At 50.2% G+C, this 25,547-nt stretch overlaps 2 protein-coding genes and 1 long non-coding RNA gene across 8 annotated transcripts in view; 2 read left to right on the top strand and 1 right to left on the bottom strand.

The window, feature by feature from the left end:
- Nucleotides 1-2,884: 2,884 nt before the first annotated feature.
- Nucleotides 2,885-11,574, bottom strand: LOC127488168 (uncharacterized). 2 transcript variants are annotated; one of them, XR_007915619.2, is made up of 3 exons: nucleotides 10,766-11,574; nucleotides 9,441-9,856; nucleotides 2,885-3,013 (listed from the first exon to the last, which is right to left on the bottom strand). It is a non-coding gene; the product is annotated as an uncharacterized lncRNA (long non-coding RNA). The 2 variants fall into 2 exon arrangements; XR_011386486.1 differs by lacking the exon at nucleotides 2,885-3,013 and having other exon boundaries at nucleotides 4,509-9,856.
- Nucleotides 10,263-14,796, top strand: ITPRIPL1 (ITPRIP like 1). The gene is made up of 3 exons (XM_017339966.3): nucleotides 10,263-10,519; nucleotides 10,703-10,807; nucleotides 11,573-14,796. Exons 2-3 carry the CDS (start codon nucleotides 10,798-10,800, stop codon nucleotides 13,231-13,233), a joined length of 1,671 nt encoding a protein of 556 aa, XP_017195455.2. The 5' UTR covers nucleotides 10,263-10,519; nucleotides 10,703-10,797; the 3' UTR covers nucleotides 13,234-14,796.
- Nucleotides 14,797-19,766: 4,970 nt separating this feature from the next.
- The window catches only part of NCAPH (non-SMC condensin I complex subunit H), a 29,518-nt gene continuing 23,737 nt past the window's right edge, over nucleotides 19,767-25,547 (top strand). For 2 of the 5 annotated variants that reach the window (XM_008253794.4, XM_051836025.2), the window contains exon 1: nucleotides 19,767-19,888. In XM_008253794.4, coding sequence (XP_008252016.1) covers nucleotides 19,843-19,888 — 46 coding nt within the window. In that variant the 5' untranslated portion in view covers nucleotides 19,767-19,842. Of the gene's footprint in view, nucleotides 19,889-20,003; nucleotides 20,155-22,668; nucleotides 22,786-25,547 lie in introns of those variants that run through there. The other 3 variants (XM_051836022.2, XM_051836032.2, XM_051836034.2) reach the window with 3 other exon arrangements.

The raw sequence follows: 25,547 nt of genomic DNA, 5'->3' as shown, positions 1-25,547 counted from the left end.
GGGATCTGCCCTTTGAAAATTTGCCCTAGGCATAGAAAACACACACACACACACACACACACAGAGAGATTAAGTCATAGCATGTTTTTTGTAACCTGCTTTTTTCCCACTTAACAGGCTATGATTTATTTCTTATGTTAATAAATAAAATTGCAGGATCTATAATCTATAGCGCATTCCTATGTTTTTATAAGTATATTGTGTGGCCAGCGCCGCGGCTCAATAGGCTAATCCTCCACCTAGCGGCGCCGGCACACCAGGTTCTAGTCCTGGTCGGGGCACCGGATTCTGTCCCGGTTGCCCCTCTTCCAGGCCAGCTCTCTGCTGTGGCCCGGGAGTGCAGTGGAGACTGGCCCAAGTGCTTGGGCCCTGCACCCCATGGGAGACCAGGAGAAGCACCTGGCTTCTGCCTTCGGATCAGCGCGGTGCGCCGGCCACAGCGCGCCAGCCGTGGAGGCCATTGGAGGGTGAACCAACGGCAAAAGGAAGACCTTTCTCTCTGTCTCTCTCTCTCACTATCCACTCTGCCTGTTAAAAAAAAAAGTATATTGTGTAATATACCAAAGCATAAGTGAGATAAGTGTGCAGTGATTTAATTGCAAAAATACTGAAAACTCATGAGTGCATCACAAGAATCTTTTACACAAATTTTATGATTTATGAATCATTTTAAAATATCTTCAGAGACCTGTGGGGCTGAGCTTATCCCAATGATTATTATTACTTTCCCATGCATCGCACCATTCATTAGCACTGGGAGTCTCCTCTTCCAAGTGGCCTCTTCACATTCTTCCAACATCGCTTGAGAAATATCTAATTCTTCCCTGCTTGATGATGTCAAAGAGATGATCCAGGCCTCCTTCTCCTGACATCTTGTGCTGTCACCCTCCAAGGAGGTGAGATTCCCTTTGGAGGAAATTAGCATGGTGAGCCTGAATCCAGTCTTAAACATGTGGATCTGAATGTGTCTGGATTGTACCCGGAGTGTTGGTGTCTCAGATGGTGAACTCACAGACTGGCGCTTGGCTGAGACAAGTGTGTTAACCTTGGCAGTGACTGGGCTGCAAGTTCTCCACTGGCCCTGGCAAGATGCTCCCTTTCCTTTCTCCTCCCTACTGTGTGCCCTGGCACCCAGCTTGTCCTGTGACTCCCAGTGGGTTTCAGCCATTGAAGGCATCAGCAGGAGGTGGGAGAGAAGCATGAGGGAACCCCACTGTTTTCCTATGGGGTCCCAGAGGGTTGACTGTGTTCTGGTTTGTGGTTGAAGGCTACCCTTTCTTTTCAGACCCCTTCTCCACAGGGCCACCCTCTTCCATTTCAGTTAACAGTCTGGCCTGTCCCCTTCACACTCAAGCAGAGATGAGCTCCAAATTACACTCATTCTTTGTAATTTTCCCTGAACGTTTAACCTTTTAGTCCCTAATTAAACACTCCTCAGTTTCCCAGCTTTGTTATACTGTCCATTAGTGCTGGGGATCCTGATACAAAAGGATGAAGGATAATTTTTATAAGATTTATTTATTTATTCCAGGTCTCCTACATGGGTTCAGGGGCCCAAACACTTGGATCGTCTTCTGCTGCTCTCCCAGGTGCATTAGCAGGGAGCTGGATTGGAAGTGGAGCAGCTGAGATCTGAACCAGTGCCCATATGGGATGCTGGCATCACAGGCGGAGCTTAACCTACTGTGCCACAACAATGGCCCTGATTGACTGGTTTTTCCATCCACCAGTTCACTTCCCAAAAGCCTACAACAGCTCTGAATGGGCCAACCTGAAACCAGGCACTCAGAACTCAATCCCAGTCTGCACATAGTGACAGGGACCCAAGTACTTGAGCCATCACTGCTACCTCCCAGAGTGCACATTACCAGAAAGCTGGAATCCGTAGCAGACCCAGAACTTGAACTTGGGCACTCTGACATGGGATGCAGGCGTCCCAAGAGGTGTATTTACTGCCATGCCAAATGACTGCCCTGGTGAATTTTTAAAATGTTAAAGGGCAGGTGGTTAGTCTTGTAGTTATGTTGCGCATGTCCCACAGTGGAGTACCTGGGTTTGATTCCCAGGTGGGTGCTTAGTCTGGAGCCTTTAGAGTGAAGACACAGAAACACAAGGGGAAATGTCTACTTTATGGTACTTCCCTGAGGAAGCAGGGACAGCCGTGTAGAAATGGGAGGGGACAAGAAGGGTATGATCGAAGAGTGATAAGCTGAGTGGAAAAACCCAGCAGGGCCTGTCTGTTTGGATTCTTCTTAACCTGTTTGTGGTAGATCTTGCTGGGTGTGGGACAAAACACCTCTGGAATAAGGGTCTTATGAGCTAATACCAGACTATGGTAGGCGAGAGACTTTTTTAATGAGTAACTCTGAGATAGAAAAGTGGGGGAAGGTTATGGTAATGCTTCTAGTTTTGATGGCTTACTTTGGGGAAAGAAAACGTGTTCTCGTTTTCAATGACCAGCCTTGGGGATGAGGAATCATGGTTTCTATGGCTTGTTTGGGAGAGAATAATGTAATGGGTAAGGCAGATGGCAGGTCAGGGAGACCTTGGTTCTGAGGCTGCTTCTGAGGCCTTCTTTGAGTCAAAGAACTCAGCCTGACAAAGTGCCATACTCAGGGGTATTCCTTTTTGAGCCCCAACACAAACCAAGAGGCAGAATCAAGGAGTTTCTGCATGCACTCAGTTAATAAGAGAAGACAGCTTTCCACCAAATCTTTTTTTTTAAGATTTATTTATTTGTTTGTTTGAAAGGCAGAGATTACAGAGAGGCAGAGGCAGAGAGAGAGAGAGAGAGAGAGAGAGAGAGAGAGAGAGAGGTCTTCCATCCACTGGTTCACTCCCCAAATGGCTGCAATGCCGGAGCTGTGCCGATCCGAAGCCAGGAGCCAGGATCTTCTTCCAGGTCTCCCACATGGGTGCAGGGGCCCAAGCACTTGGGCCATCTTATACTGCTTTCCCAGGCCATAGCAGAGAGTTGAACTGGAAGTGGAGCAGCCGGGTCTTGAACCAGCACCTATATGGGATGCCGGGCAGCTTTACCCACTATGCCACAGCGCTGGCCCCCACAAAATCTTTTACAAAATTCAGAACATAATCATTTGAGTACAGTTTTTTAAAAGATTTTATTTATTTATTTGAGAGGTAGATTTACAGACAGTGAGAGGGAGAGACAGAAAGAAAGGTCTTTGATCTGCTGGTTTACTCCCCAAATGGCTGCAACAGCTGGAACTGCACCGATCAGGAGCTTCTTCCTGGTCTCCTATGTGGGTGCAGGGGCCCAAGGACTTGGGCCATCCTCTACTGCTTTCCCAGGACATAGCAGAGAGCTGGATTGGAAGAGGAGCAGCCGGGACTAGAATCGGCACCCATATGGGATGCTGGCTCCACAGGCGGAGGATTAACCTACTGCGCCACAGCATCGGCCCCTTGAGTACAGTTTTTTAATATAGATCTACTAATGAGAAGAATGAATTCTTTTTTGTAAGTAACTTGTCACTTGGGTGCTAGCATTGTGGCATGGGGGATTAAGCTGTTTGTGATACCAGCATCTCATATGAGCACCGGTTTGAGTCCCAGCTGCTCTGCTTCCAATCCAGTTCACTGCTAATGCAGCTGGGAAGGCAGCAGAAGACGGCCCAAGCGCTTGGCCTCTACTTCTTATGTGGGAGAACCAGGAGTCCAGGCTCCTGCCATGGCCTGGTCCAGCACCAGTCATTGCAGTCATTTGGGCAGTGAACCAGAAGATAGAAGATCTATCTATCTCTATCTCTATCTCTATCTCTGTCTCTGTCTCTGTCTCTATCTCTATCTATCTCTGTCTGTCACTCTCTCTAACTCTGACTTTCAAATAAACAAATAAATCTTTGGAAAAAAATGTCACTGTGTTTCTTTTAAAAATTTTAAATGTATTTGAAAGGCAGAGTGAGAACAAGAAAGAAAGGGACATAGAGTGAGCTCTGCCATCCACTGGTTCATTCACCAAATAGCCATAGAGCCAGGGCTAGTCCATGCTGAAGCCAGGAGCCAGGAGTTCAGTCTGGGTTTCCCACATGTGTGGCAGGGATCCAGGTACATGAGCCATCACCTGCTGCCTCCAAGAGTGTACGTTAGCAGAGAGCTGGCTCGGAAGCAGAAGCTGGACTCAAACCCAGGCATTTTGAATGGGATGTGGGGGTCTTAACTGCTAAGCTGTAAGCCCGCCCCTTAACTGGGCTTCAGTGTTATTGTTTCCTGTCATTCCAAAATGATTGTGAGCATTCATCTGTTAATGCTCATCTTTAAGGAGATTTTACATATTTCTTCTTGAAAATGTCTTCATACAGACAGGTGCACCAAATACTGATGTTAGTCCATGAGCATGTGATTTTAATTCAGCATGTTCATTGCTTGGAAAGTGTTTCTATAATTAGGTTTACCTTTTAGTGTGGCATTACATTTGCAGATTAATCACTTATAACTGAAGGTTAGATGGAAGGCCTTCAGTTGCAAAGTTAAATCAACTTTTTAAAAAAATATTTTATTTATTTGAAAGTCAAAGTTACAGAGAGCAAGGGAGAGAGAGAGACAGAGGTCTCCCATCTACTGGTTCACTCCCCAAATGGCTACAAAAGCCGGAGCAAGGCCAGGCTAAAGCTAGGAGCCAGGAGCTTCTTCCAGGTCTCCCTCCTTGGTGCAGAGGCCCAAATACATCTTCCGCTGCTTTTCCCAGACCATTAGCAGGGTGCTGGATAGGAAGTGGAGCAGTAGGGACATGAACTGGTGCCCAAATAGCATGCCAGCATTGCAGGTGGCAGTTTTACCTGCTACGCCAGAGCACTGGCCCCAGATAAGCTTTGCAATACAGGATTTTCCTTTGTCCTAACACTGATGTCTGACAAACTGCTAGAAGTATAGTTTGAAATCAGAAAGTATATCAGTTGTAATTTTATGTGGGATGGAGTTCTTTCTAAATTTATTTTTATTTGTTAAAGAAAGGGAGAGGGAAGGGAGGGAGGGAGGGAGGGAGGGAGAGAGAGAGAGAGAGAGAGAAATATAGGCCGGCGCCACGGCTCACTAGGCTAATCCTCCGCCTAGCGGCGCCCGCATACCGAGTTCTAGTCCTGGTCGGGGCGCCAGATTCTGTCCTGGTTGCCCCTCTTCCAGGCCAGCTCTCGGCTGTGACCCGGGAGTGCAGTGGAGGATGGCCCAAGTGCTTGGGCCCTGCACCCCATGGGAGACCAGGAGAAGCACCTGGCTCCTGGCTTTGGATCAGTGCAGTGCACTGGCCGTAGCGTGCCGGCCGCAGCGGCCATTGTGGGGTGAACCAACGGAAAAGGAAGACCTTTCTCTCTGTCTCTCTCTCTCTCACTGTCCACTCTGCCTGTCAAAAAGAAAAGAAAAAAGAAAGAAATATAAATCTCCCTTCTGCTGGTTCATTTCCCAAATATTCGCAATAGCCAGGCCTGGGTCAGGCCAAAGCCAGGAGCCTGGAACTCAATCTGGGTTTCCCATTTGTAGCAAGGACCCGAGTACTTGAGCCATTACCTCTGTCTCTCAGCATCATTAGCAGGCCTTGCTTTTTTTGACTTGGTATTTCCTATGATTCAGAGTTAGTTGAAGAAATGACTTCACATGATAAATTTCATTTACAACACTTTTTTTTCTTGAAGTTTTAGATGAAATCCATTAAGAAGCAATAGTGGTTGAGGGGCCAGCACTGTGGCATAGCGGGTGAAGCTGACACCTGCAGTGCCGGCATCCCATATGGGCACAGGTTCGAGTCCCAGCTGCTCCACTTCCAATCCAGCTCTCTGCTATGGCTTGGGAAAGCACTAGAAGATGGCCCAAGACCTTGAGCCCTGCACCCATGTCGGAGACCCAGAAGAAGCTCCTGGCTTCAGATCGGCACAGCTCCATTATAGCCATCTGGGTAGTGAACCAGCAGATGGAAGACCTCTCTCTCTCTTTCTGCCTCTGCCTCTCTGTAACTCTGCCTTTCAAATAAATAAATAAATCTTTAAAAAAAATAGTGGTTGAGAGCAGTTCTAATTCAGAAAACTTTGAATTTCAGCCCTTAGCTTTAAAAAAATCACAATGAAATGTTAATACTTCTAAGCCACTGATCTGATGGTGTGATAGGGCAAGTCAGGATATCTAACTTCTATTCCTGAGAAAATTCACTGAATTAATGACTTTTTAAAGATTTATTTATTTATTTGAAAGGTAGAGTTGCAAAGAGGCAGATAAAGAGAAAGAGACAGAGAGAGAGAGAGAGAGCAAGAGAGAGAGGTCTTCCATCCACTAATTGACTCCCCAGATGGCTGCAATGGCCAGAGCTGGGCTGATCTGAAGCCAGGAGCCAGGAGCTTTCTCCTGGCCTCCAACGCAGATGCAGAGGCCCTAGGGGTTAGGCCATCTTCCACTGCTTTCCCAGGCCACAGCAGAGGGATGACCGGCACCCATATGCGATGCCAGCACTATAGGCAGCAGCTTTACTTGCTACACCACAGCGCTGGCCCTTGAATTAATAACTTAGGTCCATGGGAGAGAACAAAGGTCCTCATTGACATTATTGATTCACTAACAAATGATAGATTAAAACATTTTCTACAAGGTATGTACTGATGAATAATACAATGAAAAATTTTAGGCTTTAAACATCTTATATTTTCACAGACTTTGTAAATTTTCCCATCTAAGTCTTTTTCTGCTACATACACATTTTTAAACTGTGACACATTTAGCAGATTCAAGTTCAGGTTATACTGAATTACTGTTTTCTCATCTCCTTTGAATATTCTTCCCTGTAATTGCTTCATGCACACTATTTATGATGTCTAAGGTTTCACTAACTGAAGTTCTGCATTATCTCCTGGAATATATAGCAACAGTGAATAGTATCAATAATACCCATCAATTAGTCAAAAGCCGTGGAAAACCACTCCAAATCATTTTGCCTTGTTTTTAAAAATTGATTACTGCTGTTTCTGCCAACATTCTGGAGTCGTTGACCACTAGCGTCACCAAAAGGCTCATAGTTTTAAGCAAGCTTTAGGTTCTGATGGTCAAGTGGCAGAATCAAGGGTAGTATGTAGATATCAACTCTATGTACTTTATAATGTCCTGACTTTTTTAAGTGATAAAATACTTGTATGGGAGGGGGACAAACAACCGTGTTTCCTTGCTCAACAAGGATAAGTTCCTACTACAGTAGAGTTGAATTGTTAAAATGTGACTACCACAGTTTTCTTCCACGTGTCACTGTGTATTATCACTCATTAGCATGAATGAAGTGTCCAAATGACTTGGTTTCCTATTAATCCCTCTGCCTAAGCCAACCATCACTTCCTATCATGCTGAAAAAGAACAAAAAACAGGCCAAGAAATGTTTGTTACCACTAGGCTTTTTGTGGATTTAAGTCTGATCTTGAAGACTTAAGATCAGCTTGGAGTCTTTAATTCCTTGTGGCAACCAACTCCCTTTCTGTGCAGACCATGAATTAATAAACATCCTCTAACCCTCTATAAAAACATTTTAATTTTTTTAAAGATTTAATTATTTACTTGAAAGGCAGAATTAACACACACATGCACACACACATACACACAGATCTTCCATCCACTAGTTCACCCTCCAATTAGCTGCAACAGCCAGGGCTGGGCAGAGCTGAAGTCAGGAGTGAGAAGCTTCTTCAGGTCTCCCAGGTGCAGGGGCCCAAACACTTGGCCCATCTTCTGATGCTTTCCCAGGTATATTAGCAGGGAGCTGGATTGGAAGTAGAGCACCTGGGACTCGAACCAGCACTCATATGGGATGCCAGCATTGCAGACACCAGCTAAACCCACTACACCACAATGCTAGTTTCTTTATTTAATAGAACTATTTTGGGGCCAGCATTGTGGCCTAGTGGGTAAAGCTGCCCCCTGCAATGCTAGCATCTCATATAGGCCCCATTTCGAGTTCCGGGCTGCTCTACTTGCAATCCAGCTCCCTGTTAACATGCCTGGGAAAGCAGCAGAAAATGACCCATGAGTTTGGGCCCCTGCACACGGGAGACCTCAAGAAGCTCCAGGCTCCTGGCTTTGGCTGTTGAGACCACTTAGGGAGTAAAGTGAACCAGCAGATGGAAGATCTCTCTGTGTGTGTGTGTGTGTGTGTGTGTGTGTGCATCTCTCCCTCTCTTCGTCTCTAACTCTACCTTTCAAATAAATAAAAAATAAATCTTAAAAAAAAAAGTGTTAGGGGCCAGCGCTGTGGTACAGTGGATTAAGGCCCTTGTCTGAGGTGCTGGCATCCCATATGGGCACCGGTTCTAGTCCCAGCTGTTTGCTGTGGCCTGGGAAAGCAGTGGAGGATGGCCCAAGTGCTTGGCCTCCTGCACCCATGTAGGAGACCCAGAGGAGGCTCCTGGCTCCTGGCTCCTGGCTCCTGGCTTTGGATAGGTGCAGCTCCTGGCTCCTGGCTTTGGACAGGTGCAGCTCTGGCTGTTGTGGCCATCTGGGAAGTGAGCCAGCAGATGTAAGACCTCTCTTTCTGTCTCTACCTCTCTCTATGCCTCTTTCAAGTAAATAATAATAATAATAATAATAATAATAAAAGTGTTAGAAGCCAGTGTTGTGGCATAGCAGGTAAGGCCACAGCAGGTAGCCTGTAGCACCAGGATCCCATATGGGTGCTGGTTCGAGTCCCAGCTGCTCCATTTGCGATTCAGCTCCCTGCTAATGCGACTAGGAAAGCAGTAAAAGATGGCCCAAGTGCATGGGCCCCTGCACCCACGTGGGAGACCTCAAAAAAGCTCCTAGCTCCTGCCTGGCTCAGCCCTGCCCGTTGTGGCCATCTGGGGAGTGAACCAGCAAGTGGAAGATATCTCTCCTTCTGACTCTCCACCTCTTTCTGTAACTGCTTTTCAAATAAATAAAAAGTAAATATTTAAAAAGCATTATTTTGATTTATTTTAAAAGGCAGAGTTACAAAGGGAGAGAGAAAGAGACAGAGATTTTTCCATCCACTGGTTCATTCCCCAAATGGCTGAAACAACCAGAGCTGAGCCAGGCTGAAGGCAGGAGCTTGGAACTCCAGCCAGAATTCTCCCATGTAGATGGCAGGAGCTTAAGTACTTGGGCCATCTTCTACTGCTTTCTCAGGCATGTGAGCAGGGAGCTGGATTGGAAGTGGAGCAGCCGGGACTTGAACAAGTGCTCACATGAGATGCCAGCATGGTAGGGCAGCAGCTTAACCAGCTGTGCCACAATGCTGGTCCCAGTAACCAATTGCAAAGCAAACCCTTACTTGACTGTGAACATAACATCTTTAAACACATGGCTTTAATCACTGTTGGTTTTGCACACTCTAAAGTGCATTTTTCCCCCATGCTGACATTGTCATGTCGTGAATGAAAAGATTTCATTATCGTACTAATGCTCATAAACCTGTGGTCTACTTCTCATCATCTGAAAAGTACCTGGAACCTCAGCCGCTGTCAGCCAGGAGACTTTGTCTCCTTCCCATGACTCGGTCAGCCAGCCTTTCGGGAAGTTTCTGCCCCGTTGTTGGGGGCTCCCTCTGCATCCCACTCAGTAGGGGACTCCAAACGTCACCTGGAGGAGGGCTGTAGTGAGTCAGCATCTAGGGTTCATCACTTCCTCTTCTCCTCCCCTGGCTGCCAGGGGACAGGAAGACACGGGGCTCTTCAGAGGCTCTTTAGATCCCTTTCAGGAAACTCTTGGTATTTCTTGAGGCGTGGCAAGGCCGGTCCAGCGGTGTAAAGTTCTCTTTTGCACTCCGTGTCTTCCGCGCGGCTCCCTGTGGGCTGCAGACTGGCAGGCCAGGCAACTTCTCCCAGTCTTGGGGTGCTGCCTGGTCGTTTCCTGATTGTCCCTTTGAGAAAAGAAAAGGGAAAGACCCCTGGGTGAGGCACATTTCGGGCTGTGAAAACACACCTATGGCTCTCCCCCTGCTCAGTTCCTAGCTTCGCCACCGTCACCCTCACGCATCGATCCGCGCCGTGATTAGATCCCCCACGAACCGACAGTGCGGCTGACAGCAGGCGCTGCAGCGGCCCCTTTGTGCCACCCTGGGGAGGCCCGGCTGCTGCCAGGGTGTGGCCGCCGCCCCTCGGCCCTACCCCAAACCCGGGGTGCCCGGGCTGCGGGCAGAGGGCGCGTGCGCTTTGCAAGGGGCCGGGGGCCCGGGGGCCTGGGGGCCTGGACTCGGGGCGGTGCTCCCGACGCACGCGGCGCCACCGGGGTCTGGGTGGGGCGGAGCCTGCGGGGTGGAGCGGGGCGGGGCGGGCCCCGGGCGGCGGGAGCCTCCGCGGCAGGCGGGCGCCCTCGGAACCGCGCGCCGCGTGGTGTGGATCGCCGGGGCCTCGCTGAGCACGGACGCTCCTACAGACATGGTCTGGGCCCTGGGAGACAGGACCGAGGCCACTCTAGTGGGCTGTCCGGGCGATGAACCGGGAGCCCCCACCGCGCCAGGAAGGAGGCAGGGGCGGTCAGGCCGCGCGGTCTCTGTAAGACTGTGACCCTGCTGACACCAACAGTGAGTAACCTGTCCCCAGCTGGGGAGGAAGAAACCCTGAGAGGGGCCGAGTCCTTGATTTGGCTTGGTTGGGAGGATGAGAGTATAACTCTCTGGAATTTGGGTTGGTTATAAAGGTGGAAGGGGCGAGTGGAGGGCTCTGCACTGAGCCAAATCCCCCAGGTACCTTGCACATTTTAACAGGGCTCCTGGAGGGGGCGGTGACACCTGTCAAGGCCCGAGGTCCAAAGGGAGGAGAATCCCCACCTGGCTTCAGTGTCCACACGGAACAGCCCTTCATGAGTCTCGGTAAGCCAGGTAGCTTGAGAACTTTTGGGGTGAATGCTAGAAGCTTCAGGCTCTAGTGGAGCGTGGGGAAGCAGCCGCTGGCCCCTGTCAGGTGGGCCCTGGGCACTGGTTCTGCAGGCAGCTTCCAGGGCTTAGAAGTGGACCTGGACTTACAGGGCGTCGAGCAGCCCCTTGGAGTCCTCAAGTGGGCACGGGAGCAAGCAGCCGGCAGTGCTGTGCCGTTCTGGCTCCCGCTGGGCGGGGGTGGGAGGTTGGGGGTGGGTGAGTGGTGTGATGACACTGGGTGAGCAGAATGAAGACTGTGAAGTCACAGAGGAAGTGGGATGCCACAGCAGCGGCCTAGGACTGGCTGCCTGGAGCCAGGAAAGGTGCGGCTGAGGCCAGCTCAGTGCTTTCTGCCCGTGGGAGCAGGCTGGGGATCAGCAGGGCGTATCAGGTGCCCCTGGTGGACTGATGAGTTGGTGAGGCCACCCCACCGCAAGGGCCCCCTCCCCACCTGCACAGGAATCAGTACGGTCCCATGTCCGCCCTCTGGAAGCCTAAATACCACCCGCACCATGCAGAGGAAAACAGTGCAGAGACTGAATGTGGCACCTCCTGCTGTCGCTTTCTCCCAGACCTCCTCCTGGCAGACCCCTCTTGCTCTGGCCGGGCCCAGCTCTCTGAGTAGTCGGCGTCCAGGACTTGGGGTGCCAGGGCTCGGGGGCACGTGCACTGGAGAGCGGATTCGTGGAGATCACTGACTCCCACCCTCCTACTTCTCAGATGCAGAGGCTTCCATGGCTGTGATAAGCCTGCTGTTCTTGGCAGTGATGTACGTGGTGCATCACCCCCTGTTGGTCAGTGACCGGATGGACCTGGACACGTTAGCCAGAAGTCGGCAGCTGGAGAAGCGGATGAGCGAGGAGATGCGCCAGTTAGAGACAGAGTTTGAAGAGAGAAAGCGGGCAGCGGAGCAGAAGCAGAAGGCCGAGAACTTCTGGAGGGGAGACACTTCCGACGACCATCTGGTGCTGGGGAAGAAAGACATGGGGTGGCCGTTCCGGGCCGACAGCCAGGAGGGGCCACTGAGCTGGATGCTGGGCAACGCGTGGAATGCTGGCCTCTTTTGCCTGTTCCTCATCTTTGAGCTCCTGCGGCAGAACATGCAGCATGAGCCGGCCTTTGAATCCAGCAGTGAGGAGGAGGAAGAGGAGGAAGTCCGGATCGTGCCTGTCACCTCCTACAACTGGCTCACCGACTTCCCCTCGCAGGAGGCCCTGGAATCCTTTTACAAACACTATGTCCAGAACGCCATCCGTGACCTGCCGAGCACCTGTGAGTTCGTGGAGAGCTTTGTGGATGATCTCATTGAGGCCTGTAGGGTGCTCAGCCGCAGGGAGGCTCACCCACAGTTGGAGGACTGCCTGGGCATTGGCGCTGCCTTTGAAAAATGGGGAACCCTCCATGAGACCCACACATTTGATGTCCTGGTGCCCATTGTCCCCCCACAAGGCACCATGTTTGTCCTGGAGATGAGGGATCCGGCCCTAGGCCACCGCTGCGGCAGCGTGCTGGTGGAGTCGGAGTGCGTGTGCAAGCGGGAGAAGCTCCTGGGCGACGTGCTGTGCCTCGTGCACCACCACAGGGACCACTCGGCAGGGCTGGGGAAGTGTGGCAGCTCCATCAAGGCAGCTCTGTGCAGCGGCTCCCACCTGGATGTGTGCAAGACCGTGCAGTGGTTCCGCAACATGGTGGGCAATGCCTGGGCCCTCGTGGCCCACAAGTATGACTTCAAGCTCAGTCTCCCACCATCCACCACCTCCTGCAAGCTCAGGCTGGACTACCGCTCGGGCCGCGTTCTCTCAATGCATCTGGTCTTGGGGGTGCAGCGGGAAGACACCTTGGTCTACCTGGTGAGTCAGGCCCCTGACCAGGACCAGCTCACCAGTGTGGACTGGCCCGAGTCTTTCGCGGCCTGTGAGCACTTGTTTCTGAAGCTGGTAGGGCGCTTTGCCCCCGAGAACACCTGTCACCTCAAGTGCCTCCAGATCATTTTGAGTCTCCAGGATCATCGGAGCTTACCTCCCGGGGCATCCCGCCCCATCCTCACCTGCTACCACTTCAAGACGGCCCTGATGCACCTGCTGCTGCGGTTACCCCTCACGGACTGGCAGCACAACATGCTCTCTCAGCGGCTGCAGGACATTCTTTGGTTCCTGGGCCGTGGCCTCCAGCAAAGGTCCCTCCATCATTTCCTCATTGGTAACAGCTTCCTACCCCTGACCATCCCGATCCCAAAGACATTCCGGAATGCTGAGCCTGTCAATCTCTTCCAACACCTGGTGCTAAACCCCGTGGCACATTCACAGGCGGTGGAAGAGTTCCACAACCTTCTGACCCAGGTGAAGACCCTGCCCTGTGCCCCATTGGCTGGGGCATCTTAATGTAAAGACCATTAAAAAACAAACAAAAACAAACAAACAAAAACCACACACCCACAATGGGAGAAGGTATTTCTGATTTCTCAGGCTGCAAGAGTTTGTTTTTCACATGTCTCAGCTGTGTAGGTCACCTTGCCCTTGCCAGTGGGGGCTGTGCTAGATGGAACCACTTTACAGAGTACGTGAGAGTTCATGAGGATGCATGAGGCCTGCAGGGAGTGGATCTGAGGGTTACTTTTTCTGACTTACCTTTCATCGTGACCCAACGCAGGTCCAGGGTAATGGATGTTAGGGGAGGATCTTGCTCCTGAGGAGTCGAGGTCCTGAGGGGGCCTGTGACGTTGTGTTTTTATATCAACACTGGAAGCGAACCAGAGAATACCTCCATCCCAGCTTACTCCTTTCCGTGGGCAATTCCCAACGTGTTCCCTGTGAACTGCTTTCCTTGTTTAACTATCAGCTGCATTCCTATCCAAGCTGATGGCACTCCCACTGTATCCCAAATACTGTGACAGCAACTTCTTATATTTTTGGATCTAATTTTCCAGACCTTTGACTATTTGGAAAATGTAACCAAGATGTTTATTTTACATTTTCTTGGTTTTTGTATGACATTGCTATTTTTTTATACATCTGAAAAAAAAAAAAAAAACTCTTGTACTACCCAAATAATTTACTAGCACTGATTCATCAACAAACATTAAATCAATAGTGACCTGTCCCATAATGGAGATAAAGTGTTTCCTATGCATTTCCTATAATGAAACGCCTGTCTGATAGCTTTCTGAGTGCAACATTATAAGCCCTTTACAGGGACAGGGCTTGCTGGGGACACCTTTGTTTCTGAGTGGGACCCACTTGTTTGTTAAGTGGAAAGAAGGTTTGGCTACATGTTTGGCTGCGTTTTTTCACAGCCGGGTGGTGTCTTTGTATTGTCTTTTCAAGATGACAAGGGGATTACTTGAGCTATGTTTGTGGTTTTGAAAAGAGGCCTCATCACAATCCGGGCCCATTGCCAGGTCTGGTCAGGAAGGCACTGTGGAGCAGTCCAGCGCCAACAAGGCTGTGTTCTCGGGATGTGACTGGTGTGTTTTCCCCTTCTTTCCAGCCTTGGGCATCCTGAGGGGGCGTGTTAAGAAACAGGCATGGGTGTGGTTGTTTTGGAAATACGAGTGCTGTTCCTACCCAGCCACGCCAGGAAGATCTGCTGGGGAGGAGAACCTGGCCCCACTTGTAACGTGAGGCCCCACCTGGAGGGCGGGGAGGGAGGTGGCCCTGGAGGGGTGTGAGATACTGGCCTTTATGGGCTTTTGTTGTGGGACCCACACTCTCTCCTCAACAAAAAAATCAATACAATTTAAAAACTTAAAGTGTCCCAGGAGCTGATGCCAGTCAACACGGGGGCTCTTGCTGGCATCCACCAGGTACTACTTTTCGGGTAATATGCGGTGACGATTCTATGCCGGTGAGCTTTTGGTGTTTTAAAAAAACTCCACCTACTTCTTATTTAGAGAATCATTTGCTGGTATTCTGATTTAAAATCAATAAAGGCCATTTTCTATTTAATTTGGAATGTGTGCAGTAATAACACTCGGGTGTTACATACCTGTTCCCAACAGATTCATGTTACCCTGGTAGTTTCATCCAGCACATCCTGGTATTTCTCAATGTACCTTAAACCAGTCTGTCCTGTGGTTTTCCAGTGGCATGGACAGTAGCCAGGAAAGAATAATTCAGATGTTGAGGAACATCAAGGTTATTAATTCTCATGGTGCCCAAACCAAAATATCAACCAAATGAAAGGCCTCAGTAGCTACAAGCAACATGTATAAGCTCTACATGTCTGTTGAGGAAGGGGGAACGTGGTATGATTTCTAGGACTGCATAGTTGTTTCTAGTTTAATAGGAGACAAGAAAGAAAATGTAAAGTTGTGAGTAGGCAGGAGATTACAGAGGGAAGAGTCAGCAGAGCTTGGGTGGGGCAGAGGGTGCAAGAAAGGATATAGACAACCAGGCAGTAATGGAAAGAACAGACCTGCAGTGCTCTGGGAATATTCTCACAATTAAAGAGGAAAACTTCCAGCTTAGGAAACCGAGCTTTCTTTGAGAACAAAACCTGGCTAGCCCCCAGGATGCAACAGCAGCTATGGTAATAGGAATATGTGTACATGGTGTTCACTGAACACTGCCAATGGTCCAGGCACTGTTTAGCTGTCCATCTGGTAATTCGTTTAATCCCTGGTACATAGGAGGGAACAGGCACAGAAAGGCTATGCAGCTTTCCCAGGATCACACAGCTAGGAAGTGGCAGAGCCTGGAAGGAGGTCGGCTGCCTTCCAGGGTGGTCTTGGGAGTGAAACAAGATATAGCAAAACACGCTGTTAATTTCAAGATAAAGGGTAGTATGCTGTTTAGACATTCTACAAGACAGAAATTGTTGGTTCTTAGCCCTGCCTTTAGGAGGTCAGGAATTTCACATTCCATACAAAAATTAAGGCATTTTCTCAGAGGTCATAATGCATGCAAAGCCATTTTCAGTATGGAGCCTGTGGAGTCCCCGTGACAGGAACTGCATTATGATATAAGCCAGCTGCATGCCGGAGGTCAGGGTGAATTCGAAGCTAAAAGACCATTTGCTCAAGTAGTCAGTTGATAACACTGCTGTTTAAACTAAGGCTGTTTCCCGTTTATTTGAGGGAAGAATTTCTGTGAGGAGTAAAATGCAGAGGACTGGCTCCAGCTCCAGCACTGGTTTTCTGGCTGCCTAGGAGTGGGGGAGGGGCCCCACTATTTTAGTTCTGTACAGAGGAATTGAGCTTTGCATACCACTGGTATCACTGATAAATCATTTAATCCTTTGGCACCACCCATAAACCTAACCCTGAAACAAAGAGCGCATTCAGAGCAGGAGGTGAAAGACTTGTCTGCACTGGGCGGGCCTGGCCCAGTGAGATGCTGGGTTAGGAGCTGCCTCTGCTTCCGTGCACAGGGCGCCCCAAGCAGTCGGCTTAGGAATGGCCGTTACTGTCACAGAACAGGCTCAACTCCCGCCTTCCTCTGCCAGGGGTCCTGATTCCGTGCCACTTACCACCCTCCCAACACACTGCTTCTAACGCACAGGCAGTTCTGAGGATCACCTGTTTCCACTTGTCCTCCTTCAAATGCACTTGGCAGAGACAACCACCCAGGGAGATGCCAGGGACCCAAGGCTCTCAGGGAGTTTAATCTATTACCGATTCTTCAAAAAGTGAGGGGTATTGTTATCCCCATTTTATAGATGCGGAAGACATGAGGCTCAGAGGTTAACATGCTAACCCAGGGTTTAAACTTGCCTTCCAGCTTCATTCATTCAATTTTTTTTTAAAGATTTATTTATTTGAAAGTCACACAGAGAAGGGGGAGATGGAGAGAGATCTTCAAACCTCTGGATCACACCCCAGATGGCTGCAATGGCCAGGGCTGGGTCAGGCTGAAGCCAGGAACCAGGAGCTGCTTCTGGGTCTCCCACATGGGTGGTTGGTCCCAAACACATGGGCCATCTTCTGCTGCTTTTCTCAGGCCATTAGCAGAGAGCTGGATTGGAAGTGGAGCAGCCGGGACATGAACTGGTGCCCACATGGGATGCTGACATAGACGATGGCAGCTTTACCCGCTGCGCCACAGCCCCCATCCCATTTGATATGTTTTTAAGAAGCAGCCGTGTTCAGGGCCGGCATCAGGCCCTGGGAAAACAATGGTGTGCAGAAATAGCTTGCCTTTTTTTTTTTTTTTTTTTTTTTTTTGACAGAGTTAGTGAGAGACAGAGACAGAGAGAAAGGTCTTCCTTTTCCATTGGTTCACCCCCGAAATGGCTGCTACGGACGGTGCGCTGAGCCGATCCGAAGCCAGGAGCCAGGTGCTTCCTCCTGGTCTCCCATGCAGGTGCAGGGGCCCAAGCACCTGGGCCATCCTCCACTGCCTTCCCAGGCCACAGCAGAGAGCTGGACTGGAAGAGGAGCAAACAGGACAGAATCCGGTGCCCCAACCAGGACTAGAACCCGGATCGCTGGCGCCGCAGGTGGAGGATTAGCCTAGTGAGCCGCGGCGCTGGCCTGAAATAGCTTTGTTTTCATGCATTAGTTGTTTATGGAGGAGACGGACATGAATACCACCAAGACATGTACAATTGCAATGGAGATGAGTTCTACTGATCCTTCCAGGAGACCTGAATGTATTCCAGAAGTAATGGGAACTGAAACCCAAGTGGAGCTAACTGGGTGAAGATGATCCCAGATAGAGCAGAGTGCGGGTGCAGAGGTCCTGTAGTTGCGGAAGGCCTGGCAAGGGTCTGAAAGAAGGCCCAAGTGGGCCAGCACTGCGGCTCACCAGGCTAATCCTCCGCCTTGCGGCGCCGGCACACCGGATTCTGTCCCAGTTGCCCCTCTTCCAGGCCAGCTCTCTGCTGTGGCCAGGGAGTGCAGTGGAGGATGGCCCAAGTACTTGGGCCCTGCACCCCATGGGAGACCAGGAGAAGCATCTGGCTCCTGCCTTCGGATAGGCGCGGTGCTCCGGCCACAGCGCACCAGCCGCGGCGGCCATTGGAGGGTGAACCAACAGTAAAGGAAGACCTTTCTCTCTGTCTCTCTCTCACTGTCCACTCTGCCTGTAAAAAAAAAAAAGGCCCAAATGACAGCAGGCAGGGAGCAAGGAGGGGCAAAGTGCAAGATGAAGCCAGACAGGCCGGGGGCCCACAGCCTGTAGGGGCCCTTTAGAAATTCCCAGGACAATGGAGCCTTTGAAGAGCTTTAGAGTTCCTTCCAGGAAGCAGTGGAGGTGACAGGTTGGATGTGTGCTTGGCAAACAAGGGAGAGCAGGCCAGTGAGAAGGTAATGTGGCTGACAGAGGCAGGACTGAAGAGATTTTTAGGAGGTGAAAACTGGTGCATAATGAATTGTGTGGAGAACGTGGGAGAGAGACATCGGGATCACTCCTGCATGCTGATTCGGGCTAAGATGAAGAACCTTGTGAACGCCGTTTCTCTCCCATCCCACACTGCCTTACTTGAAGGGGGTCACAAGAACAAGTTCATGCAATAAATAAACAGGTTTGAAAAGTGGTTTTTGAGACTGTGTTTGGCCTTGCTGTTGGGATAACCTGCATCCCCTACCAGCGTGCCTGGCTCTTGGCTCCTGACTCCAGCTGCCTGCTAATGGCTCAAATGATGGAGTTCCTGCCACCCACATGGGAGCCCTCTACTGAGTGCCCAGTTCACAGCTTCCACCCAGCCCAGCCCCAGTCTCTGCTGGCATCTGGGGAGTGAGCCAGCAGATGGAAGCTTTTTCTTTCTCAAATAAATAAAAACTGGGGGGAGGGGGGTTGGGGTGGATGTGGCTTCCAACCAAGCGCCAGTCCTCTTTTGGCTGCCAAAATGAAGGGCTCAAGTGGCACGTGGTGGGCAGACAGTCCCAGGGATGTTCAGCATCCTGCAAAGAGGGCAACAGCTCCCCCCAACCCAGTCAAGAACTGTTTCACCCTGAATGCCAACAGCATGCTTGAGAAGAAACACTGTAAAAGACTCCAGATGTGTGTGACAAGAAATTATAGGAGGGAGGCCGGAGCTGTAGGGCAGTGGGTTAAAGCTCCAGCCTGCAGTGGCGGCATCCCATATGGGCGCCGGTTCAAGTCCTGGCTGCTCCACTTCCCATCCAGCTCTCTGCTATGGCCTGGGAAAGCAATGGAGGATGGCCCAGGTCCTTGGGCCCCTGCACCCGCATGGGAGACCTGGAAGCTCCTGGCACCGGATCGATTCAGCTTCGGCTGTTGTGGTCATTTAGGGAGTGAACCAGCGGAACGTAAGACCTTTCTCTCTCTCTGGCTCTACCTCTCTCTGTAACTCTGTCTTTCAAATAAATAAATAAATCTTAAAAAAAAAATTACAGGAGGCTTTAGGGTTATCGGGGGAATCGCCATGGCCTTTCTCCCCTAAATACAATCCTTGGCCAGGGGAAGCAGAACGGACAGGGGCACCTTATACCCCCCTCACTTCTCCAACCTTTCACTGGAAGGGGGGAGTGGTTTCCAGGGAGACTTTCACAAGAATCAGTGAAAACGATGGGCTTCACTTATAAAAATAATTTTAAAAAGTACACAACGTTGATTTTGCACCCGTCCTCCCCTCTGCCCCCCAAAGTGCCTCATTCCGGAGCGGGCTCGCTCTCGCTGCTTCCAACCCACACACACCCCGTCTTCACTTAGCATCTCCTTAGCGTTTTGCGGCCCTCAAGGTACCGGTCCAGCGACACCTGGTTCTTCGGGGATCCGCCTCCCTTTTAGGGATGCCGCGATAGCAGAGCCCTCGGCTGTCCAGATCGACGCTCGGTCCCCAGCGCACAGTTCCGCGCCTGGCGCTCAGAAGGAGGGGGCATCTACACCATGACAACCACTCCATGGGCCTCCCCCGGAGTACGCCCCAGGGCCTGGCCCCTCAGCCCAGGCCGCCTCACTTCCGCGGCTACACCGGCAGGAACCCCGCCAACGGAGCGAGCGGTCTGCGCAGGCGCACTTCTGGCCCCGCCCACGAGGGACGTCACGCGGCCGTTACGCCGCCCGGGCGTCCAGGCGCGCGCGATTTAAATGCGTCTCGGAGCCCTCGAAGGCAAGATGGGTCCTCCTTACCCAGGTGAGGCCGGGGCCCGGGGGAGGCACGGTGCTCAGGGGCCGCTGTGAAGCGGTGCTCGGGGCGCGGGGAGAGCGGGCGCCGAGCGCGGCCCGGTTCGCGGAGACGGGGAGGCGAGGGCTCGGCGGGCGGTGGGCGCGCGCGGGGCTGGCCGGCTCCTGCGTTCCGCGGCCCTGCACCTTGCTGGCTTTTCTGGCCGTTGAACGGGCGAATTTCTCGGGAGAGATGTCTGTCATTTGCAGCGCGGCGGCACGGCTGTGGTTACCACTGTATGTTTAGCGTGCATGCATGTAAAGAGAAGAACAGATTAAAAATCCCTGGCCTCTTAGAACCTTAGGCCCGTGGACTGAGACATTTGGTCATCGTCATTTAGATCATAAAGCCATGGCGACGGCTGAGAACGCTAGGAAGACCTGGGCCAGAGTGCACCTGGGACCAGCATTTAGAAGAGGGTAGAAAAACTGGGGAGAGAGAGGTATTGCGGAATCCAAGAGTGGTTCCGAAAAGGACGGAGTCGGCAGCTGTCTCAAATGCTGCCAGAGAGAGAGAGAGAGAGAGAGAGAGAGAGAGAGAGAGACACGCAATCAGGGAAAGATCTGGGGAGCTGGGACCTGCCTTTCGTTCTCAACTGTTTCCCTCCGGGACAGGTGCTCCCTTCAGTACTGTTTGTTACGGTTTCTTGTCCCAAGGTCCAGCTCCCTACAGTGCCTGCCTCCAAAGGGTCACAAGTCCTCTTGATTTTGTTTCTAAAAATGTCTTTTGCCTCTTTCCTGTTTTGACTTCTTGTTTGTTTTGACCTCAGGTGAGAGTTTACTTAGTCCTACTCTTCTGTCACCAGGGAACATGTGAGGTTCTTGTTTTATCCTTGTTCATCACTCCTATTTGTTGTTTCATTGATGTATCACTTTTGTTTTTCTAAATATTTATTTATTTGAAAGGCAAAGGCAGAGTTAGAAGGGAAGTGGGGACGGAGGAGGTCTTCCATCCACTGGCTCATTCCCCAATTGGCTGCAATGGCCAGAGCTGCGCTGATCCGAAGCCGGAAGCCAGGAGCTTCTTCCAGGTCTCCCATGTGGGTGCAGGGACCCAAGGACTTGGGCCATCTTCTACTGCTTTCCCAGGCCACAACAGAGGTGGATCAGAAGTGGAGCAGCTGGGACTTGAATCAGTGCCTATATGGGATGCCGGCACGGCAGGTGGCGGCTTTACCTGCTATGCCACAGCGCTGGCACTGGCCCCAATGTATCACTTTTAAAATGTTTATTTTTGTTTATTTGAGAGACAGAGCTCCTATCAGCTGGTTTGCCTTCCAAATGACTACAATGGCCAGGACTGGGCCAGGGCAAAACCAGGAGCTGGGGACACAATCCAGGTCTCCCACATGGGTAGAGGGAAGCCAGCTACTTGAGCCACCACTGCCACTGCCTTCCAGGGTCCACGTGAGCAGGAAGCTGGACTCACAAATGGAGCCAGGACTTGAACCTAGGGCTGTGGGTATCCAAACCAGCAGCCGAAACACTCATACCTGCCCCGTCCCTTCATTTTTAATATGTTCCTATAAAATAGATTTTGCATATTTTCTGTATCACCAGTTCTGAACCAGCTGGGATCCTTATCCTTATTCCCATTAGGAAGATGAAGCAGCAAGTGCCTTGAGCATTTACTTGACCTCTCCCCAGCTGGTAAGAGAGACAGCTGGGTTTGAAGCCAGGTCTCTGACTCTGACATCTGCAAACTCTCCCACGGTCTCCCAGTTCTTCCTTTGTTTTCCAGGGATCCTGTTTCTTGCTCCACTGTAGTGGACCATAGCCACTCACTACCAGAGTCGCACCCTAGACCTTGTCATTAAACAATAGCCCATCACTCCGTCATCTCAGTTTTCAATACCCTGCCTCTCAGTGCCACCTTTGTCTTTCCGGCTCTGACAGTATTGTGATCCAGCAGACCTATATTCTGCTTCTCCCTGTCGCTCACCGCTCGCACATCCTTGGTCCCATCTTGGCTTGCATCCCTGCTAAGTCCGCATAACTCCTCCCTTGCCTCCTGGCTTCCTCATAACTGCTCACTGACCGCTCTCACAACCCTGGCTAATCCCGACCTTGCCTGCCCCGCACACCTGACGATGGTGGGAGAGAAACACCAGCCACGCTGAGTGGTCTCGGGGTCCTAGAGCTACCCAGCAGCCGCGCTGCTTCCCTGTTTCATTCACTGTTTCCTGCCTCCCCTTTCTCCTCTAACACCGTCTCTCCCACCCTCCCCTCAGCTGCTGGTGCTTTGTGTTCACTTCTGTTTTGCCGAGTAAATGAAAGCAGGGCCATCGTTGTGGCACAGTGGGTTAAGCTGTTGACTCTGACGTCAGCATCCCATATAGGAGCACAGTTCAAGTCCCAGCTGCTCCGCTTCAGCTGCCTGCTGCTGTGCTGGGGAAAGCAGAGGACGATGGACCAAGTGCTTGGGTCCTGCCACCCACGGCGGGGACCCGGGTCGGTGCTCCAGGCTCCTGATTTGGCCTGAACCAGCCCCAGCAGTTGCGGCCATTTGGGGAGTGAACCCTCCCTCTCCCTGTCTCTCTCACTCTACCTGTCAGATCTTAAAAAAAATAATCAAACCAGAACATCCACATGTCTGTTGTACCTGCTCCCCTACCTGTTTCCCCAAGAGAGAGCCTTTCCTGACCTCCCACCTCCTGCTTTGAAGAAAAAAAAAAAAAAACAAACTTTTTTTTCATAGCATTTGGCTCTGTGCCGTATATTTTCTAACTTCTTATTATGAAAATATTCAAGCATCCAGGGAAGTTGAAAGACTGATACAATAAGACCCTGATGCTCTGATGCCGATCCAGCAATTGTTAGCATTTTGCCATCTATACTTTACGGGAGTTTTGACCGATTCAGTTAAAAGTAAGTTGTACTTCACCCCTAAATTGTTTCTTATGCATTTACTAACAGTGTTGACATTCTGCATAATCATAATATTGCTGTCACACGTAAGACAATAAAAATCAATTTGCTTTCCTACTGTTTTATCATTACTTTTTTGCAGTGTTTTTAAACATCAGCTATGTAACTTATTGACTGTTATTTTTAATATTTATTTATTTACTTGAAAGTCAGGGTTGCACAGAGAGAGAAGCAGAGGCAGAAAGAGAAAGAAACGTCTTCCATTCACTCCCCAGTTGGCCACAACAGCTGGAGCTGCACCGATCCAGAGCCAGGAGCCAGGCGCTTCTTCTCGGTCTCTTGTGTGGGTGCAGGGGCCCAAGGATTTAGGCCATCTTCTACTGCTTTCCCAGACCGTAGCAGAGAGCTGTATCAGAAGTGGAGCAGCTGGGACTCGAACCTGTGCCCATATGGGATGCCAGCACTGCAGGTGGCAACTTTACCCGCAATGCCACAGCGCCAGCTCCTTGAGCATTATTTTGTTGTAACTGTACAAATATATATAATAAGTATTAAATTTAAAAAATCAGTTTGCTAATGTTGTGTCTAGACTGTATTACATATTTCTCTAATTATCCCCCAAATGTTGTTTATAGTGATTCTTTAACCAACAGTTGGCCGAAAACTCATATGTTGTTTTGGTTTAAATGACTCTTTAGTTCCTTTTAATCCAGAACAGTCCTCCTACTTTGTCTTTTTGTTTTAACATTGACTTTTTTTTTTTTAAGATTTATTTATTTATTTGAAAGTCAGAGCTACAGAGAGGCAGAGGTAGGGTGGTCTTGCATCTGCTGGTTCACTCCCAGATGGCCATAATGGCCAGAGCTGCACCAATCCAAAACCAGGAGCCAGGAGATTCTTCCAGGTCTCCCATGTGGGTGCAGGATTTGGGCCATCTTCCACTACTTTCTCAGGCCATAGCAGAGAGCTGGATCAGAAGTGGAGCAGCTGAGACTTAAACTGGTGCCCATATGGGATGCTGGCACTGCAGGCAGTGGCTTTACCTGCTACGCCACAGTGCCAGCCCCTTAACATTGGTATTTTAAGAGACTAAGCTACATTATGAATTTGTCTAAATGTTTCCTTGTGGTATCATTTAGCCTGCTTCTCAACTCCTTGCTGTTTTTTTTTTTTTTTTAATTTATTTAAAAGATAGAGCTTCAGAGAGAGGGAAAGTACACACACACACACATACAGAAACACAGAGAGAGAGAGAGAGAGAGAGAGAGAGAGAGAGAGAGAGATCCCCCAATGGCTGCAAAGGCCAGGGCTGGACCAGTCTGAGACTAGGAACCTGGAACTCAGGTCTCCCTGTGGGTGTCTGGGGCCCAAGTATTCGGGCCATCTTCCACTGCTTCCTTAGGTGCATTAATGGGGCGCTGGATCAGAGTGGAGCAGCCAGGACTCGAACCAGCACTCCATATGGGTTGCTGGCACTACAGGTAGCAGGTTAGCTAATTGTACCACAGTGCTGGCCCCCAGCTACTTGCTTTTTTTCTACAAACTGGAAGTTAGACCTAATGTCATGTTAGGAGCTGAGTAAGCTTCAGGTTGGCTCGTTGTTAGTGAGGCTGCATTTGACTGCTTGGTCAGTGTGACTGCCAGAGCTTTCATTTTGAAAGGCATTTGCGGTTAGTGAGTAATCTGTGGTGATTCTCTGTAATGTTCTGTTTAGTTTATACACGTATGCTTATTCTATCTCCCTATCAAGACACACCGGAACTGGGATGAGAACCCAGCTTGTCTGACTCTAGCCCATAACCTCACCCTTGTCTTGGCTTCTGTCTCTCCTTTACCTGGCACTAAGGATTATAAGCGGAGTCTTCAAAAAGTTTTTGATAAAAGTTTTATTTATTAAAAAAAACTCCATGAATTAATTTTTTAAAAGATTGATTTATTTGAAAGGCTGAGTGACAGGGAGAGACAGAGAAAGAGGTCTTCTATTCTCTGATTCACTCCTCAAATGTCTTTCTTAATGGCTGGGGCTGGGCCAGGCTGAAGCCAGGACTCAGGAACCCCGTTTGGGTTCCCCACGTGGGTGGCAGGGACCTCAGTAGTTGGGCCGTTTTCTGCTGTTTTCTCAGGTGGGTTAATAGGGAGCTGGATCAGAAGCAGAGCAGCTGGTACTTGATCGTGGGATGCTGGTGTTGCCCGAGGCAGTCTAACTGCTGTGCCACAATGCTGGCCCCAAGGTTTCAAAAATGTTTGACACCAAAATGTACTTTTTTTAAAAAGATTTATTTTATTTATTTGAAAGACAGTTATGGAGAGGGGGGGGGGTCTTCCATCCACTGGTTCACTCCCCAAATAGCCACAATGGCTAGAGCTGAGCTGATCAGGAGCCAGGAGTGTCTTCTGGGTCTCCCATGTGGGTGCAGGGGCCCAAGCACTTGGGCTATCCTCTGCTGCTTTCCCAGGTGCATTAATAGGGAGCTGGATTGGAGATGCAGCACCCAGGATTTGAACTGGCACCCATATGGAATGCCAGAGCTGCAGGCCAGGACTTTTACCTACTGTGCCACAGTGCTGGCCCTACCAAAATGAACTTTTAAAAATTTGTTTATTTTCATTTTATTTGAAAGGAAGATGGCAGAGAGGGAGACACAGAGAAAGATTTCTTCTGCTGATTTACTCCCCAAATACGTGCAACAGCTGGGGCCAGGCCAGGCTGAAGCCAGGAACCCCAGTCTCAGTCTGGGTCTTCTACCATTGTGGGAGGGATG

This window comes from Oryctolagus cuniculus, chromosome 2 (genome assembly GCF_964237555.1).
Source record: "Oryctolagus cuniculus chromosome 2, mOryCun1.1, whole genome shotgun sequence".
Lineage (NCBI taxonomy): Eukaryota > Metazoa > Chordata > Mammalia > Lagomorpha > Leporidae > Oryctolagus > Oryctolagus cuniculus.
The sequence above is the reverse complement of the archived record's forward strand: the minus strand, read 5'-3'. Positions and strand labels throughout refer to the sequence as shown.